The sequence below is a fragment of the Scyliorhinus canicula genome, chromosome 3 (genome assembly GCF_902713615.1).
Source record: "Scyliorhinus canicula chromosome 3, sScyCan1.1, whole genome shotgun sequence".
Taxonomy (NCBI): Eukaryota; Metazoa; Chordata; class Chondrichthyes; order Carcharhiniformes; family Scyliorhinidae; genus Scyliorhinus; species Scyliorhinus canicula.
In genome coordinates, this window is record NC_052148.1 from 135,150,685 (window position 1) to 135,166,526 (window position 15,842).

At 47.4% G+C, this 15,842-nt stretch overlaps 1 protein-coding gene across 3 annotated transcripts in view; it reads right to left on the minus strand.

Annotated features, from left to right (window-relative positions):
- The window catches only part of wdr19 (WD repeat domain 19), a 215,643-nt gene that overhangs the window by 146,372 nt on the left and 53,429 nt on the right, over window positions 1-15,842 (minus strand). For all 3 annotated transcript variants that reach the window (XM_038791401.1, XM_038791400.1, XM_038791402.1), the window contains exons 2-5: window positions 15,016-15,107; window positions 13,159-13,224; window positions 12,723-12,848; window positions 5,519-5,634 (exon numbers count right to left, since the gene is read on the minus strand). In XM_038791401.1, the coding sequence (XP_038647329.1) occupies window positions 5,519-5,634; window positions 12,723-12,848; window positions 13,159-13,214 (298 nt within the window). In that variant the 5' untranslated portion in view covers window positions 13,215-13,224; window positions 15,016-15,107. The remainder of the gene's footprint in view (window positions 1-5,518; window positions 5,635-12,722; window positions 12,849-13,158; window positions 13,225-15,015; window positions 15,108-15,842) is intronic.

A 15,842-nucleotide genomic window follows, 5' to 3' on the forward strand; every position in this document is an offset into this window, starting at 1 on the left:
GACCTGGTTCCAAGTTCACGTGCAGAACCCCAGAGATTATGCTGAAAATCTCCCTCCAATACTTCTCCAGGTATGGACAGGACCAAAACATATGTATATGGTTTGCAGGGCCCCTCCCACAATGCTCACATATGTCCTCCACTCCCTCAGAGTCGGCTCATCCTCGTCTTTGTGAGGTGCGCCCGATACATGACCTTCAGCAGTTTCAACCCCAACCTTACGCATGAGGTGGAGACGTTCACCCTCCGGTGCACCACACACTACAAACCGTTTTCTATAACCTCTCGCAACTCTTCCTCCCACTTGGCTTTAATCCCCTCCATGGACATCCCGTCCTCTTCCAAAATCTTCCCGTAGATCGGCAACACCACCCCCTTCTCCATTCCTCCTGCCGTCAATACCTCTTCAACAATCCCAATTTCCCTGCCCTATCCCGCATCTGGACAATTTCCCGTGCTGCCACCTCCCTCCGAAGTTGCCTGCCAGCTTGCCTTCTCCCCATACTCGTAAATTGCTCCCCTCACCCGCCTCAGTTGGCACAACGCCTTCCCCGTGGACAACCAATCAGAGCTAGCCTGAAGCTTCCTCCTTCTGTGCAAAAGTGCCGGATCTGCACGCCCTGCGTACCTCCTGTACACGTCCAACATCACCTCTATCAGCCTTTAGCGCTCTTCCCTCTTCTCTTTGTCCACCTTGGCCTTAAATGATATCACCTCCCCACCTCACTACTGCCTTCAGGGCCTCCCATACCACCACCTGCGTTACTTCCCCCTGTAGCTAAAGCCCATTTACTCCTCAATCACCTTCCGATCTTCCCACAAAAACATCAGTCTCCAAGCAACCCCACATCCATTCTCCACCCTGGTCTCTGCACTACCCCTTTCTCCAGGACCATCTCCACCCAATGCGGCGCATGATCAGAGATCGCTGTTGCCGAATACTCTGATCCCCTAGCCCCCCACTAGCAATTCCTTACTCACTACAAAAAAGTCTTATCCTCAAATAAACCTTATGAACGCAGGAGAAAAACTCCCTCGGGTGCAAGAACCTCCATGGGTCTACCCCCACCCACCCCATTTCCCTCATAAGCCCAGTCAGCGCCTTCGCCCAACCTGACTGGGGGAGCAGCGCGGCTGTGATCTGTCCATCCTTGGCTCTTGCACCAGATTCCAATCCCTTCCCACTATTGCTTGTGCGAATCCAAGTCTGGAATGGCCCCAAGCACCTTCTTCACAAATCCTGCATCATCCCAGTTAGGGCCATACAAATTTGCCAACGCCATCCACCTCCCCTCACAACGCCCCTGTTACTATCACATATCTAGCCCCCTGGTCCGCCACCACCTTCTCCACCTGGAACCTCGCTCTCTTACCCATCAAAACCACTACCGCCCAGTGCCCTGCTGTCGAACCTTGAGCGAAATACTTGGCTCACCCAGCCCATCCTGAGCCTCACCTGGTCCTTCCTTCAGATGAGTCTCCTGTACGATGACAACATCGGCCTTTAAGCTTTTTAGGTTCCCAAACACTCTCAATCTCTTCACTGGCCCCTCTATACCTCTCACGTTCCACGTAACTATCCTGACCAGGGGACTCTTCACCCTGCCCCTGCCCCTGCCCCCCCCCCCCCCCCCCCCAATCCACCATCATCATAATTCCGGGCCCACCCTACTTCCTCTCGAAAACACCTCACCCTGATTCAGTCCACTGACCCCACCTTTCACACCTAGGCCTATCGAAACCTGTTCAACCAGGTTCCAATGACCACAGGCCCTCCCCCCACCACACTCCCATTCACTAGCCAGTGTGGAGGCCCCTGCCCAGGCCTCACTGCACTCCAATTCCCTACCCCCTACCCGGTCCCAGGAAAACAAATAAATCCCCTTCAAACAAACAAAGGCAGTGCAAACACACAAACTCCAGGAAAGTCACTGCAAAAAATACCAACTCCTGCCTTACTTAAATAGGCAACTTCACCCCAGTTTTTAAAAAAATATATTTTTATTCTCCTTTTTCACATTTTCTCCCAAATGTACAACCACCAAAAATAAACAATAATCAGTAACAAATATGTCAATCCCCACATCAATAACAACGATCCCATCCTCCCACCAAACCCCAAACAGTAGCCCGCATGTTTACACAAACAAATGACAAAAACGAATTAGGGTCACCCATAGTTGTCATTAACATACACAGCCCCCCTCCCCTCAACCCTCCCACCCAAACGCCCCAACTAATGTGAAATGAAAATGAAAATCGCTTATTGTCAAAAGTAGGCTTCAAATTAAGTTACTGTGAAAAGCCCCTAGTCGCCACATTCCGGCGCCTGTTCGGGGAGGCTGATACAGGAATTGAATCGTGCATCTGGCCTGCCTTGGTCTGCTTTAAAAGCCAGCGATTTAGTCCAGTGTGCTAAACCAATCGATGTTATCCAGTTCTTGAAAGTGCATGATGAAAAATGCCCATGAATTGTAGAACCCCTTCAGCCTTCCCCTCAGTTCAAACTTAACCTTCTCAAGAGTCAAGAATTCCAGCAGGTCCCCCTGCCTCGCCAGGGCACAGGGTGGAGAGGTTGCTCTCCAACCTATCAGGATCCACCTTCAGGCGATCAACGAGGCGAAGGCTACAACATCTGCCTCCGCACGAGTTTCCAACCCTGGCTGGTCCGACACCCGAATAAGGCCTCCAGGGGGCCCGGGCCCAGTTTCACGTGCACACTTTAGAAATTACCCTAAAATCCTCCTTCCAGTAATCCTCTAGCTTTGGACAGGACCAAAACAAATGAACGTGATTAGCGCCCCCCCCTCCCCCCCACCGCAACGTTCACACATATCTTCTACTCCTTCAAAGAATTGGCTCATCCTCGCCCTCGTGAGGTGTGCTCTGTATACCACCTTCAGCTGTATCAGCCCCAACCTCGCGCACGAGGTGGAGGCATTCACTCTCCGGAGCACCTCACACCAGAACTCCTGCTCCATATCCTCTCCCAACTCTTCTTCCCACTTTGCTTTGATCTCTTCCAGTGGTGCCTTCTCCTCTTCCAAAATAGCTCTATAAACCACTGACACTACCCCCTTCTCCAGTCCCCCTGTTGTCAGGACTTCCTCCAGCAATGTGGAGGCCGGCTCCACCGGGAAGCTCTGTGTATCTCCTTTCAGGCAAAATCTCGAACCTGCATGTATCTAAACATTTCCCCCTGCTCCAGCCCATACTTCGCTTCCAGATCCTTCAATCCTGAAAACCGACCACTAAGAAACAAATCTTTTAGTGTCTTAATCCCCTTCTCCTCCCATTTCAGAAAATTTCCATCCCACCTCCCTGGCTCAAATCTGTGGTTCCACCGAATTGGCATCTCCCTTGACCCTGCCCCCAACTCGAAGTGTTGGTGAAACTGCCTCCAAATTCTCAATGAAGCTATTAGTACCAGACTCCATGAGTATTTCCCCAGGGCTATCGGGAGCGGTGCTGTTCCTAGTGCTTTCAATCCCGACCCCCTGCACGACCTCTCCTCCATTCTGACCCACTAGGAGTCAACCCTTCTGACCCAGCTCCGCACCTTCTCTACATTCGCCGCCCAGTAGTAATACATCAGGTTCGGAAGACCCAAACCCCCTACCTGCCTTTCCCTCTGTAGCAGCACTTTTCTAACTCTGGCCACCTTCCCTCCCCATATGAATGAAGTAATCCTTCCCTCAAACTCTCTGAAAAAGTCTTTGGCAGGAAAATCGGCAGGCATTGAAAAATAAACAGAAATCGCGGCAACACGTTCATTTTAACCGCCTGTACCCGACCCGCCAGTGACAGAGGGAGACCATCCCACCTTGCCAGATCAGCTTTCACTCTTCCTTCCAAACTAGAAATGTTGTACCTACGGAGCCCCCCCCACTCCCGGGCAACCTGCATTCCCAAGTAGCTTCACCCCATTTAACACATATAATAACATGAAATAAAAAATAGAACAATATACAATCTTCCATTCCCCTACCCTCAGTCCAAGACCAATCCTCAGTCCCATTTCTCACTTCTCCCCTAGTCCTTCTGCCTTCACAAGCGCTTCAGTCATTTCCACCAACTTGAAGTAAAAGGTCACCCACACCTTAGCAGGGTACACCACGCCAAACCACACACCGCTGTGATACAGTGCCGTCTTCACTCAGTCGAAGACTACCCGCCTCTCGCCAACTCCACGGTTAAGTCCTAATATATACGTATACCGGCTCCAGCCCACTGCACCTCCCACTTCTACTTCACCCAACTCAGGACATTCTCCTTCACACGGTACCTAATCACCGCTTTTAGAGGCTCATTGGCCTTCGGTTTAGGCCTCAACGACCGATGAGCCCGATCCAGTTCATACGGGGAGTGATCCTCCCCCTCCCCCAACAGCTCCGCCAACAACTTGGCAAAGTAGTCGTCGTCCTTGGGCCCTCCACCCCTTCGGGTAGGCCCACGATCCCCCTCAGATTTTGCCGTCTCGATCTGTTTTCCAGATCCTCCACCTTCACTCGCAGACCTTTGTTGGCCTCCACCACCCTCAGCAGCTCCTCACCCATCGAGGTGAGCTAATCGCTGTGTTGTGACAAGGCCTCCTACACCCCTTTCAGTTTGTCACCCTGCTTCCGCACCACCGGGACAATCACCTCCTCCACCAGCACCTTCATTGCTGCCATCATCTCCTTGCTCATCACTTCTATGTGCTTTGCAAACTGCTTTTCAAACTCTAAAACCATCACCTCCGTCATCGTTTCTGCTGTGAACAGTGCGGCCCCACCCAGCAACCCAGCCTCTGTCATCTTTCCAATTACCGAGCTGACCCTTTTTCCCCGATGGCAAACCTTCACTTGCCCCTTCCTTCACGGAGACTTTATTTTGGTTTTTGGACATCCCCCTCCTTTCTTATGTCTTCCTGCACTTATTTGTTGAAAAATTACCCCTGGGACCAGGCATTAAATTCTAAAAAAATCAAGCCTCGAGCAGGAGCCACCCAACCTGCAACTTCCTCCTACATGCCACCACCTGAAGTCCACTCGGATTCTATGATCCTTTGGCGGATGGAGGCTGGGGAAGAAAAATGGATAGTAAAACAGAGATTAGGTTTAATCTTAAAAATTTGGATTCCTCGCATGGAGATTCCCATGCCAAAAGGAACTTGGGTGCAAGAAACCTGGCTACCATTTTCCATTCAAGACTGGCAAATCTCATATTCCTCGATGGCCTGCTGAAACAAAACCAGTACGGCTCCCTGATGGAAGTCACAAGGATCCCAACACAAAAATTTGAACAATTGAGCTGAGATCAATTTCACATTTCTGTGGTAAACTACTTTCCTATCCACCAGAGATTAAACTCAATTACATGAGGAAATTCTAAGAGTGTAAATATAAAAACCCTATTCCAGAATTATGATGTTACACATTTGAGAACATAAAATATTGCATCAGGTCAGCTGCTTTTCAAGTCTTCAATAGTCAAAGGATCTAAAACCAATAAGTATCAAGATGTTATATTTTACTCACCGAGGACTGGAACTTTGCGGGAGGTCTGTAAATTATAGATTAGCAGATTTCCTTTGGTTGTTCCAACAGCGAGTAGAGATCCTGCTTTTGACCACATCAGAAATGACATCTGATCCCTGAAAAAATATAATTATGACTTACTACTATGACAAACAGAGGTGGCCAAGGGTGGAGCCCAGGTATTAAAATATACTTTACATGGGGAGATGTTGGAGAAGTGGTGCCTTGGCTTCTTGCAGAGAAAAGAAAACAATCAGGTCAAGTTATCTAGGCAGATCGGCTGGATCTGCGCAGATGCTATTTCATCCAAAATCAGCTGGCAAAAGGATTGTCTGCAGTTCATCTATGGCCATCAAGAGATGAAAGAAAGTCACCTTTCTTTCACCAAGGTCAGAAGCACAACTCCAAGGTGGTTTGAAGTTGTTGCAAGCTTTCAAATAGTTATGAGTACCTTTTTAAGATCTTGAAGTGTAATTACCCTTGAGGTGGTGGTGTGCAGCCTTCTTGAATGTTGCAGTCCTCATGTAGGTACACACACAATGCTGTTGAGGAGGGTGTTCCAGGATTTTACCTGGCTGCAATGAAGGACCAGCGATATAGTTCCAAGTCAGGGTAGTATGTGACTTGGAGGGAAAAACACCTAAACCGAAGGTGTGGTGTGGTGGTGTTTCCCTGTGTCTACCGCCCTCATCCTTCTAGATGGTAACAGTCACTGGTTTGGAAAATGCCGAAGGAACGTTGGTGAGTTGGTGCAGTGTATCTTGTAGCTGCTACTGTATATGGGTAAGAGGGATTGAATATTTAAGGTGCTCTTAGGTTACCAATTGAGCGGTTTGTTCTGCCTGGATGCTGTGGAGCTTCTTGAATGTAGTTAGAGCCAAACTCATCGAGACAAGTGGAGTGTATTCCACAGACCTGGAAATGAATCTGTGGAATTCTTTACTGCAGAGAGCTGTCGAGGCTGAATGATTAAGTATGTTCAAGGCAAGACAGATTTCTAATAAATAGGGAATGAGGGTTATGAGTGGTAGAGTGGAGTTGAGGATTATCACAGATCAGTCATGATCTCACTGAATGGTGAGCAGACTCGATGGGCCAAATGGCCTACACCTGCTCCTACGTCTAATGGTCTTCTGTCTTGTAGAGACAGGCGGTGAATTACTCACCTCAGAATTTCTAGCCTCTAACCTGCTCGTTTGTCACAGTATTTAAATGGCTGTTTATGATGGGGTTTCAGTGATGGTAATGCTGCAGATTATCATGGGGAAATGGTTAGATTCTCTCTTCTTGGAGACGGTCATTGCCTGGTACTTGTGTTACACAAATGTTACTTGCCACTTATCAGACAAAGCCTGAATGTTGCCCCAGTCTTGCCGCACATGAACAGGATTCAGGATCTAAGAAGTTGCGAACGATGCTTAACACTGCAATCATCAGAAAAATCCCCATTTTAGACCTCATGCTTGAAGGAAGGACCTTGACAATGCAACTAAATATGGTTGAGCCTCAAACACTACCCTGAGGAACTCCTGCAACAATGACTTGTAATTGAGATGATTGGCCTCCAACAACCACAACCACCTACTTTATACTAAAGATGACTCCAACCAATGGAGAGTTTTTCTCCCCAATTCCCACTGAGTTTTGCTAGGAATCCTTGATGCACACTCGGTTAATGTCAAGGCAGTCACTCTCAAATAGTCTCATGAATTCAGCTCTTCTGTCTATGTTTGGACCAAGGTTGCAATGAGGGCAGGAGCCAAGAGGCCTGGCAGAACCCAAAGAGAGCAATAGTGAGCAGATAACTTAAGTATCACTTGGTAGCACTATCAATGACACCTTCCATCACTTTGCTGATGATTGATGAGGTGGTATTCACCAGATTGGATTTGTCCTGGCTTTTGTGGAAAGATGGGTAGATAACAGTAAGGCAGCTGTACTGAAACAACTTGGCTAGGGGCATCACTAGACCTGGAGAACAAGTCTTCAATATTACTGTCAGGATGTTGTCAGGGCCCATGGTCTCTGCTGTAACTATTGCCTTCAGCCATTTCTTGATTTCACTTGACGTAAACTGAATTGGCTTAAAACTGGCAACTGTGGACTTCCGGTAGCGGCCATGGTGTGAGTGGTCGCACATTTGGTGGCTCCCGCCCCTAGTGGAAATTTTGGATCTTTTCCCCGGCTAACGAGTGGATCTTTTGGTTAAAAATGGTGCAGGAGGGGTAGTAGGAAAGACAGTCCCAACGGTGGATGGAGTGTGGACCAGAAGTGGCTGGCAAAGAAGGGATCAGCTGGTGAAGACTGGAGTGGTGTCTGCGACACAGGAGAAAATGGTGGAGGGTCAGGGATTGGCCCTACCCTCTCAGTGGTCGATGGAGCAGCTGGTGGGCTTCCTGAATGAGAAGTTCACCCAGCAGAGGAAGGAGAATTTTGGGGACCTGGATAGGGTAGTGGACCTGATAAAGGTGGGGTTCAACCACATGGAGACGAGGTTGGAGGCCCAGAGCCAGGTGATCCAGAAGGTGGAGGAGACAGTGGGGGATCACGAGGTGCAGCTTGCCTCAATGGCAGTGGTGATGGGGATGATGCAGGATCAACAGACGTGGCTGCGGGAGAAATTGGAGGACCTGGAAAATCGGTCTCGCAGACAAAATTTGAGGATTGTGGGACTGTCGAAGGCTGGCAATGGAAGGGATGCCAACGTGTATGTTGTTCGAATGTTCGAGAAGCTGCTGGGAGAGGGGGAATTTGTACAGCCCTTGGAAGTGGACCGGGTGCAGATGAGGAACCCATTGATGGTGATGGTGGTATTGAGGTATTTTGGTATTGCAACAACAAAATAAACAACGTACATGAAACTATAAACATAGTGCAAAAGCCGTCTCCCTTCCTTACAGGTCCCACCTTTATTAACCCCCTACCCTAAGCTAAACTAACCCCCCCCCCCCGCCTTCTGCTGACGATTAATTTTGCCTGCACTGATTCTTGGACAAGGAATGGATCCTGAGGTGGGCCAGGCAGATGAGGCGCTGTACCTGGGAGGGCAGCAAGCTACGTGTATACCAGGACCTGGGTGTGGAGCTGGCCAAGAGAAGAGCAGCCTTCAACAAGGTGAAGGCGGTCCTCTTTAAGAAGGGGGTGTAGAAGTGATGGAGAGGCTGGAGGCGATGCAGTTGGGCAAGGCCCCGGGCCAGGACGGATACCCAGTGGAGTTTTATAAAAAGCTCTAGGGGGTTCTGGAGCCTTTGTTGGGAGGGGCATTTAATGAGACAAGGTAGCGGGGGGTGCTCCCCCGACGATGTCACAGGCCTCGATCTCTCTCATTCTGAAACGGGATAAGGATCCGGAGCAATGTGGGTTGTACAGGCCGATCTCCCTGTTAAATGTGGATGCCAAGTTATTGGCCAAGTTCTTAGCCTCGAGAATTGAGGACTGTGCGCCAGGGGTGATAGGGGAGGACCAGACAGGGTTCGTGAAGGGAAGGCACCTGACGGCTAATATCAGGAGGCTACTAAATGCGATAATGATGCACCCCGAGGGACGAAAGGTGGATGTGGTGTTCGCCATGGACGTGGAGAAGGCCTTTGGTTGGGTTATTTGTGGATGGTCCTGGGGCGTTTTGGGTTTGGGCAGGATTTGGTGGATTGGGTCCGACAGCTGTATCAGGCACCAGTGGCAAGTGTGCGGACGAACACTTGGGTTATTTTAGGTAGCAGTGGAGGACAAAGCAGGAATGTCCACCCTCCCCACTGCTTTTGCCTTGGCTATAGAGCCGTTGGCGATGGTGCTGAGAGCATTGAGGGTCAGGCAGGGGATAGTACGGGGGGGGGGGGGGGGGGGGGGGGGGGGTGGAGCACAGAGTCTCCCTTTATGCGGACGATCTGTTACTGTACATTTCGGACCCACTAGGGGGGATTAGGGGGAGGGATTATGGGGATCCGAGAGAAATCCAGCCAGTTTTCGGGGTACAGATTGAACATGGGTAAAAGTGAGGTCTTTCCGATCTAGGCGAGGGGGCAGGAGAAGAGATTGGGGGAGATGCTGTTCAAGGTGGTGGGGGAGGGAGCTTTCGGTATTTGGATATTCAGGTGGCGTGGGAGTGGAAGAAGCTGCAAAAGCTGAATCTGGCTCAGTTGATGGAGCAGATAAGGGGGGACTTTAGAAGGTGGGATGCGCTCCTGCTTTCACTGGTGGGGAGGGTTCAAACAGTGAAGATGACAGTCCTCCCGAGGTCCTTGTTTATTTTTCAGAGCCTCCCAATCTTCATTTGCAAGGCTTTTTTCAGGAGAGTGAATGCAGTGATCTCAGGGTTTGTGTGGGCGGGTAAAACCCCGCAGGTGAATATAGCGATGGTCAGGGAACGGGTAGTGAGGGAGGGGTCGGTGTGGGAACGGATGGAGGCAGCCTCATGTCAGGACACAAGTTTGGGGGCACTGTTAACGGCGCCTCTGCCATTCTCATCGGCCAAGTACTCCACAAGCCCGGTAGTGGTGGCAGCCCTGTGGGTGTGGGGACAGTGGTGACTGCACATGGGGCTGGAGGGGGCATTGGTGTGGGCACCAATATGTGGCAACCACTGGTTTGCTCCATGGGGGGCTGGATAGGGGGTTTTGGGGATGGCAGCGGGTGGGATCAAGTGGTTTGGAGATCTGTTTTTAGATGAGGTTTTTCTGTGTTTGAGCTGCCCGGTGAGAATTGGTTTCTCTACTTGCATTTGAGGGATTTTGTGCCGGCCTTCCCGCACCTACCGCCTCAAAGGCTACAGTATAAGGTGGTGTCGAGGGCGGGAGTGGGGGAGGGAAAGGTATTGGAATTATATAAGGAGCTGATGCAATGGGAGGGAGCCCCGATAGCGGAGGTGAAGCGGAAATCGAAGAGTTGGGTGAGGAGTTGGAGACTATGTTATGGGAGGGCGCCCTGCGGCAAGTCAATGCGTCCTTGTCATGTGCCAGGCTTAACCTGATACAATTTAAGGTGGTCCACAGGGCACATATGACTGTGGCCCGAATGAGCAATTTCTTTGAAGGGATGGAGGATAGGTGTGGGTGGTGTTGCGGGTGGGCCTGCGAATAATGTCCACATGTTTTGGACATGTCCAAAGCTTAGGGGATTCTGACAGGGGTTTGCTGACATCATGTTGGAGGTACTGAAGGTAAGGATGGTTCTGAGTCAGAGGTGGCGATCTTTGGTGTGTCAGAAGACCCGGGAGTTCAGGGCGAGATGGGCGATGTCTTGCCCTTTGCCTCTCTGGTAACCCAGAGACAGAGTCTGTTGGCATGGAGAGACTCGGAGCCCCAGAAGTCAGGGGTGTGGGTCAGTGACCAGTGACATGGCTGGGTTTATTAGGCTTGAGAAGATCAAGTTCACCCTGACGGATCGATGCTAGGGATTCCCGGAGTTGGCAGCAGGCAGATGTTCATTGGCCCTCCTCCCCTGGTTATTTAATTGCCCACCACCATCCATGACTGAGCGAGGGAGAACTGTAGAGCTTTGATCAATCGGTTCGTTAGTTATGGAATTGCTTAGCTCTGTTTACAGCATGTTGCTTCTGCTGTTTGGCATGTACGTTGATCTGTGTTGTAGCTTCACCAGTTTGGCATCTCATTTTCAGGTATGCCGAGTGCTGCTCCTGGCATGCCCTCCCTATCCTGTTCTCCTAACCAAACAGCTTTCTGGGAGTACTACATCACAAGGGCTTGTGATTTGAGATGGGGCTCACCACCACCTTCTCTCGGGCAACTCGGAATGACTTTACCAGTGATGCCCGCATTCCATGAACAAATAAATTAAAGTCTATTTCTCAGTTTGTCTGTTTTATGAATTTGGCAATGCATTATCACAGAGGTTACTAAAGCTCTGCCAATCATGTTACCAATCACTGTATATTCCTGGGACAATCAACATGATCTGAATTTTACATTCAGAATGCTCCCAAAGTCAGCGCAGGCGGGAGCAGATGTGAAACCCACTCATCCCAAAGATTGTGTTGTTAATACGGTATTACACTGCATGGCCAATTAAAGACCATCCAGCGTGAAACACACTCTATGAAAGGCTGAGCACTGCCAGAGAGGGCAAGAAGAAGCCGCTGCAGAGCTGTGGCCCTGTGAAAAATAAATATCAATGGCGAAACTATGCCATGAGTGTCCAGGCAGCACACTCATACACAGACCTTAGTCCCCAAACACATTTGTTAATTTTATTTGAGTCCTGAATTTCATCCCGTCGTGGATCAAAGTTGCAGCTAAATAGTAATGGGCGTCTGGCCAATCAGCCTGCCTGCCAACTGTAAAAGCAGACAGACAATTTTAAATGCCAACCAATTGTTGCTTCCGACTTGCGCGCACGCGTCAACCAAAATATTGCACAAGGGTGATTTTACGTGCTTCTGGGTCGGGTGAACACCCAAACTTTGTGCGTAAAATTCTGGCAAATGTTCTGTAAAATGAAAATGTGTTTCCTTTTGACCATGGAGTAGCTTCTAGTAAATTATAATAAGTTATCACCAATATAGTAAGCCAATTCCATTGTTCTGAAATAAGAGCTATTAAAAAAATTCAATTCAGCATTAGCTTTGTAATAGGAAACTAATTTATCACAAATATTCTTCTGAAGGGCAGCGTAGTGGCACAGTGGGTAGCACAGTGCCGTGACCCAGGTTTGATCCCGGCCCCGGGTCACTGTCCGTGCGGAGTTTGCACATTCTCCCCGTGTCTGCGTGGGACTCACCCCCACAAGCCAAAGATGGGCAGCGCAGGTGGATTGGCCATGCTAAATTGCCCCTTAATTGGAAAAACATTTGGGTACTCTAAATTTAAAAACAAAAATTCTCCAGATGACATTTATCTCAAGCAAAATGGATATTAAATTACATTAACTGTAATAAAAACTGTTCAAGTCTACTATCCTTCAAAGGTATATTCATTCACCTGCAAAATTACTGTATAAGGGTTTGAGTCATATTTGATTAATTATAAAACACAATGGCTAGAATTTCAGGTATATACATATATAAATAGAGGAACTTTTAGTAATTTGATATTTTCAACTATCATTCAGATAAACTGGAACTCCCTTGGTACGGATAGAAAAATTCAAAATAACTTTATCTGATCCACGTATCTAACTGCCTGTCCACATTTTGAAAAAAATCAAGAGTTACACAAACTAATAAAATTTCCTTCAGTATTTGTCAGCTCACCTCATGCCACTGTCCAACTGCGTGGTTTTGTGCGTGTTTGCATCCCATAAGTAGATGGTATTTGATTTGTCCGCAATCACAGCCAAGGCATCTCCATCTTTATCCCAGTCCATAGAAACACAAACTCTAGATGACACATGAGAAAAATTAAATAAGGTTTATTCTCAAAATTTTAGCGTTATAATTTTGGACTCCTTTTCTCGGAAGCCATCTATTGAACTTGCCCATTTCAAAATTTGCTATTTAATTATTAGCATGTATTATTGATTAATAAACACAAATTAAATGGTAAGTATATTGTCAGAAAATCCAGCATGATTTCAAAGCAGGCCACCCTGAATTATCAAAGTTGAAGTAGAATTAAAAAGTAAAATGTAATTATGCATTCTGCAACTTTATAAGCAGCTATTCGGAATATGGTGCTTGTTGTTCTTACCCTGGAAGGTTAATTTCATTTCTTTTATGTCCATGTCGATCAAAAATCTTCACCATATGATCTGACCTAAGACAAACAAACAAGTCTCCAAACAGTTTTAAAACAATTACATGTGCACTCTTAAAAAAATCTAAATGATTAAGCCAGATTATTATGGGTAAACTGTATTTAACTGTCAGACCACTTATGCACTTTTACTATTGGTTTCAAATCGAAACCAGAGGGCTCCTCCCTCTGCAACTGGATCTTCGACTTCCTGACCTATAGACTACAATCAGTAAGGATAAACAGCAACACTTCCTCCACGATAGTCCTCAATACCAGGGCCCCACAAGGCTGCGTACATAGCCCTCTACTACACTTCCTATACGCACACGATTGTGTGGCAAAATTAAGCTCCAACTCCATCTAACACAGTAGGCTAAACAGCTGGCTTGGAACGCAGAACAATGCCAGCAGCGCAAGTTCAATTCCCGTACCGGCCTCCCAGAGCAGGTGCCGGAGTGTGGCGACTAGGGGCTTTTCACAGTAACTTCATTGACGCCTACTTGTGACAATAAGCAATTATTATTATCTACAAGTTTGCTGATGACACAACCGCAACGGGTTGGATCTCGAACAACGATGAGTCAGTGTACACAAGGGAGATAGAGAACATGGTGGAGTGGTGTAACAACAATAATCTCTCTGTCAACGTCAGCAAAACTAAAAAGCTGGTCACTGACTTCAGGAAGCAAAGTATCGTACACACCCCTGTCTGTATCAATGGTGCCGAGGTGGAGATGGTTGACAGCTTCAAATTCCTAGGTGTGCATATCACCAACAATCTGTCCTGGTTCACCCACGTTAACGCTACAACCAAAAAGCACAACAGCACCTATACATCCTCAGGAAACTAAGGAAATTCAGCATGTCCACATTGACTCTGACCAACTTTTACAGATGCACCAAAGAAAGCATCCTATCGGTCTCCTTCACAGCCTGGTATGGCAACTGCTCGTCCCACGACCGCAAGAAACTACAGAGAGTCGTGAACATAACCCAGTCCATAATGCGAACCTGCCTCCCATCCATTGACAGGCACTCCCGCTGCCTTGGGAAAGCGGGCAGCATAATCAAAGACCCCCCCACCTGTGTTATTCTCCTTTCCAACCTCTTCTATCGGGCAGGACATACAAACGTCTGAGAACACACACTAACAGATTAAAAAACAGCATCTTCCCCACTGTTTCCAGACTCCTGAATGACCCTCTTATGGACTGAATTAATCTCTCCACGCATCGTCTCTACTGAGTAGGACTACACTCTGTATGCTTCACCCGATGTCTGTGCCTGTGTATTTACATTGTGTACCCATCGTATGTCCTATGTTTTTTCATGTATGTAACAATCTGTCAGGACTGTACGCAGAACAATACTTTTCACTGTTCCTTGGCACACGTGACAATAAACCCAAATCCAAATATGTTTAAATAAATTGGATACAGTGGGAAGTGATCTCTGATCCATTAGTCTTGCAATTGTTCAGGTTAAGGTGCACTGAATCGTAGGCAATGTGAGATCTTCCTGCAGAAGTGGTTCATGATACCAAACCAGAGTGAAATATCTGGTGTAAAATCCAAAAACATGATAACCACCTAACATACGATAATCTTGAGTGTAATGTTTGTGCTAAACATTCAACCAATCAAAATAGGCATTCATGTCAATTAAATTGCCTCGGAACATTAATATTATAATAATAATATTGAGACAATGCCACTAATCATATGCAACAGTAATGCTTTAACTATGAATCCAGAAGATAAACATTTTGGTCTTCCAGCAGGTTAGTTGCAGTAAATGTAAGTGGCTTACCCAGTGACAGATATATAATTTCCCAGTGTTTTCTGCCAGTGATACTGTACAAGGCTGCCTGTAATGATTTTCTCTGAGATGGTAAACACTCGCTGCACATGAAAGAGAACAATAAACAAAGATTTTTACAAAGACAAAAAATGAGTTTTAACCTATGATTTGAGTACTGTCTAGCTGCAGGAATTACATTTACTCGAATAACCAACAAACAACAATGAAAAGTATTCACACTGCAAAGCGAATATTGAGACAAAATGATAGGGACATAGGAACAGTAGGCTATTTAGCCCCTCGAGCTTCGTCAATCATGACTGATCTGTGACCAACTCCATAACTCCATTAAGGGGTGGTGCAGTGGTTAGCACTTCTGCCTCACAGCACCATGGATCCGGGTTCAATTCCAGCATTGGGTGACTGTGTGGAGTTTACACTTTCTCCCTGTGTCTGCGTGGGTTTCCTCAGATGTGGAGGCTAGGTGGATTGTCCAAGCTAAATTGTCCCTTAGGGTAAGGATACAGGGCGGGGGTTTGGGCCTAGGTCAGGTTCTTCTTTCTAAGTGTTGTGCAGACTTGATGGGCCAAATGGCCTTCTTTTGCACTGCAGGGATTCTAAATACCCAGCTGCCTTTACCACATATATTTTGTTAACAAGTATCTTTCCAAATTTGGTTTAAAATTAAAAATTGATCTGGCATCACTTACCATTTGCAGAAGAAAGTTCAAACTTCTATCAACCCTTTCATGAAATGTTTTCTAATTTCATTCCTTAAAGGTCTGACTCTAATATATTTGGCTTTGCCCCCTTGTTCTAGACAGCAGAAATAGTTT